This window comes from Lactuca sativa, chromosome 2 (assembly GCF_002870075.4).
Source record: "Lactuca sativa cultivar Salinas chromosome 2, Lsat_Salinas_v11, whole genome shotgun sequence".
Taxonomy (NCBI): Eukaryota; Viridiplantae; Streptophyta; class Magnoliopsida; order Asterales; family Asteraceae; genus Lactuca; species Lactuca sativa.
The window spans coordinates 174,592,266-174,596,620 of NC_056624.2; the positions used below are offsets into that span (position 1 = coordinate 174,592,266).

Below are 4,355 nucleotides of genomic sequence, written 5' to 3' on the forward strand. Positions count from 1 at the left end.
CATGGTGGATGATACCAGAAGCATAGTTTTGAAGGCCTTTAAATGGGTAAAGTTGAATGTAAATCAGAGAGGGGTTGTTGTAGGGAGCTGCTTCGGTGGCTGGTAAAGGGGACGAAATCGATACGTGAGGTACGAGGGGAGAAAGGAGTAAGGGTCGAGGATGTTTGGGGCTCCTGTACTCGACAAAATAAACACGTTGGTGGTGGGTTTTTACCGTGGCAGTAAGTTGGGAGTGGCGGAGGGATCCGCTCCGATGGGCAACAACGGAGGTTCTTGGTTGTAAGTGAAGAAGAATAAGGAAATGGAAGGTTGGTCTAGTGAGGTATGAACGAGAGAGAGAGAGAGAGAGAGAGAGAGAGAGAGAGAGAGAGAGAAAGAGAGAGAGAGATGTGGGCCCTTATTTTTATTTTTTATATATAAATACTTATAGGAAAAAAAGATAATGGAAAATAAATATAATAAGGGCAATTTAGTCTTTTCAGTTTACAGAATGACCAAAAGCATAAGCAAAATACCTCAAACGGACCACCAATCCAAAAAAAGTTGTGGTTTGGACTAAAACCCCCCAAAAAATGCATACCACAGGGACAATTTTTGCAATTTTGTCAAAAAGGTAAGGGAAATGATGAAAATCAAAAGAAAAATAGTGATGTGATGTATAAAATTGTCTGTCCATAGCCATTAGCGATTGTCCTAAAAAGCACACAAAAATAAAAATAAATAATAAATAATAAATAGGGAAATCTCCAGAAAAGTCCTAAAATTTTACCCTAATTTACGAAAAAGTCTCAAACTAAATTTTGTTTACGGAAAAACATGAATTACCTGTAAAAATGACAATTTGACTATTTTTTTTCGGTTTACCGGTTTTATTATTTACCTGTTTCACTAAAGTCCCATTATTTTACCCTAATTTGTGAATAACTCCCAAAATAAAATTTACTGATGATTTGGCCCTTTGCTCTATGTAACATATATTTTACCGGTTTCATTGCTGACCCGGACGTCTAGTCATTAAATGAGATGATGAGATGCATATGTTGAGTTATATAATGTTATGTTTAGCATAAAACTTGATATCCTGATGTATTGTATATCTTTTCGGAACACAAAATGCATCAAACGTAGACTACAATAAATACATAAACTAACAACAACTACGTTATTTTTTACGTTTATAAGAAATATCAAATTGTCTATCTAATCTTATGTAACCCAATATATCCATCTTATCAGACATCAACTCATTTTCTGCCATTTTTTTTTCTTGGAAACACACATTTTATTGGTTTCATTGTTGACGTAGATGCATAGTCATAAATAAGTCGATGCGATTGATATCAAATTTTACAGTAAATGTGACATTATATAACACATCGTGTTCATCTTATCAGCTAATTTAATAACTAGGTGTCTAAGTCAGCAATGAAACCGATAAAATATATGTTACATAAAGAAAATGACTAAATCACCAGTAAATTTTATTTTGGAACTTATTCGCAAATTAAGGTAAAATAATGGGACTTTAGTGAAACATGTAAGTAATAAAACCGGTAAACCAGAAAAATGGGGTCAAATCACCATTTTTACAGGTAATTCATGCTTTTTCGTAAACAAATTTTAGTTTGATAGTTTTTAGTAAATTAAGGTAAAATTTTAGGATTTTTCTAGATTTTTCCGTAATAAATATAACATAAATAAATGAAATTGAATCTTTATTTCTTCCTTTGGTTGACCTATTCCCTTTAAATTTCTTCCATGGTTCAAGTTACCCAAAATATCACTAAGCAATAATGTACGGACTACTTTTGTAATTTACCATTTATATTTGAAGCGGATTTCATTCTATAAATCTTTTCGTCGTTCCATCTCTTCCCCTTCTTCCCCTTCTTGACACAAGCTAGGAATCCAACCACCAATCCGCCCATTATTGGCGATTGGTGGTGGATCACGGCGGAAGTGGTTGAGACATTGATATTGGCTTTTATTCGTACATTGTGTGCTTATAGCCAAAATACATACAATTCCGCCATTGTTTTCCAACATCTCGGTTACCAGGTAACGTTAATGTTTTTTTGATATCTATTCCGCAACCTCATGATTGTTAGCTCACGTCTTCTACCGACGTAAATCCAAATTTTGAAATTGCAATCGACGTTTATTAGTCGACGGAGATCCGTGATTCGTATCAGGAAATCCAATTTAACGTTCAATCATTTGTCATTGCGACTGCGTGATCTTATGTTTTAATATGTGCCTACATTCCATTTCATCTTCATATGTTGTTTGATCTATATTATTATATATGTTAACGCGGAATGCATAAAATATGAATTGTTAGGGGAAAGCTTCAAATCAGACGAGAACCAGTTATGAATAACAGCAACGACGAAGTTACGCTAAATGGCGGGAAAATCGAACCGGTGCCTCCTCCATTACCTGGTTCATCAACAACGTCCATCAATCATCCGAAAGGCAGCATAACGAGCAAAAATAGGTCATCATGGATTCGAAGAGATTGTTGCATCTCTTCACCCACAAATGAATCATGGAATGGTCTCTTTGACGAAGCTTACAGAGCAGATGTTAAGATCTATACAGATAATGACATAATCATCTATGCTCATGCCAATATTCTTGTAAGTTCAATCATTATACAAATTTCGTTAATTTAAAGTTCAACAATCATAATCGATCTCAATTGAATCCATGTTTCTAGGGTTTCACATCTCCTGTTTTCAGAAGCATGTTTACGAAATCCAAAAACAGGCATCGGATCTCAATTCGTGGGGTTCCACCAGAGGCTGTTCGTACCTTCATCCGATTCTTGTACACTTCATGGTACGTAGCAAATAGCACTTAGCAATAAGCAATTAGCAATCCCTTCGAAGGCTTATGTTAAAGGGTTGTATTTGAATGTAGCTATGAAGCATCACAAATGGAGAAACACGTACTCTCTCTACTGGTCCTTTCACATGCTTTTGCAGTACCTCAATTGAAACGAGAGTGCGAGTCTCATATTGAAAACGGATCTCTGAATGTGGAGAATGTAATCGATGTGTTTCAGCTATCAATGCTATGTGATGCTCCTAGGGTTAGTCTCATCTGCCATCGATTTGTCTTAAAGAACTTCAAACCAGCATCATCTTCTCCAGGATGGAAAGCCATGAGAACTAGTCATCCAAAACTTGAAAAGAAACTTCTCGAATTCATCAGGAATGAAGATCGCGTAAGCATAAACATCCTTTTTGATTTGTGTCGCTTTTATATTCCATCTTTCTGATATATATAATTGAGCTGGATTTACAGAGACAAAAACGGAAGGTGAGAAAGAAGAAAGAAAAGAAGGTGTATTTACAACTATATGAAGCAATGGAAGCCCTAGTTCATATATGTAAAGATGGGTGTAGGACAATAGGCCCACAGGATAAAGCGTTGAAAGAAGATCAAGAACCTTGTAGATATGCAGCTTGCAAAGTGCTTGAATCTCTTCTTCGCCATTTTGCTGGATGCAAATTGAGAGTTTCTGGTGGATGTGGTCATTGCAAACGAATGTGGCAGATTTTGGAGTTACATGCTCGTATATGTGCTGATTCTGAAGGTTGTAAGGTTCCTTTATGTAGGTACGTGTAAAAAAAAAGTTTTTGAAAAAATGTGACACTAGAAAGTGAGAGAAGAGATTGTGATTATATAACTAAAATGGAGATTTTGGGAATGAATGCAGGAAAAATAAGCAGAAGATTGCGAAAGAAATGAAGAAGAAAAGAAAGAGGAAGGAGGAGATGAAGTGGAAAATATTGGTCGGGAAAATTTTGAGGACAAAGAGTATTACAGGAGGTCCGCATTTCAAGTTGGCGTGAAATAATATTCATAAAGTTCAAAATAGTTGTCGTTTTGTACATATAATCATATGCAAGAACAAAGATTAAAGGGTATGATTGTTCTTGTTTGGATTGTACATTGAAATCTTTCATGAATCAACATCAAAATATTTAGGATGAGAAGAATATAAAGAATGTTAGAAATCTAAAATCTTCTATCATATGGGAACATTGGTATATGCTTTTGTCTGAAATATATTTGCATTTGGTCGATGATGTTTAAAGTTCGCAACAAACTCGTCCATTAATATTCTTTAATGTTAATGGCAAAAGAAGACTAGGACATATTGGCATATTGCTATGTTGGTGAAGGAAAGACATATTTTGATATGGTAATAATTAATTAGCGTTTTCTTGTGCAACAATATGAACGGTGGGTGGTACATGTGCTCATCCAAACCGGTTTTCGCACGGAACCCGAACAGTTATCCGTTTATGTGAAAACTGGAAAATGGTTTGGTGAGTTTCGATTAT

At 35.3% G+C, this 4,355-nt stretch overlaps 1 protein-coding gene across 1 annotated transcript; it reads left to right on the top strand.

Annotated features, from left to right (window-relative positions):
• The first annotated feature begins 1,859 nt into the window (after positions 1-1,859).
• On the top strand, positions 1,860-4,097 carry LOC111900303 (BTB/POZ and TAZ domain-containing protein 4). Its single transcript, XM_023896187.3, has 6 exons — positions 1,860-2,058; positions 2,342-2,639; positions 2,720-2,841; positions 2,923-3,229; positions 3,310-3,623; positions 3,725-4,097. The coding sequence occupies exons 2-6, from the start codon at positions 2,373-2,375 to the stop codon at positions 3,858-3,860; spliced, it is 1,146 nt and encodes a 381-aa protein (XP_023751955.1). The 5' UTR covers positions 1,860-2,058; positions 2,342-2,372; the 3' UTR covers positions 3,861-4,097.
• The last annotated feature ends 258 nt before the right edge of the window (positions 4,098-4,355 follow it).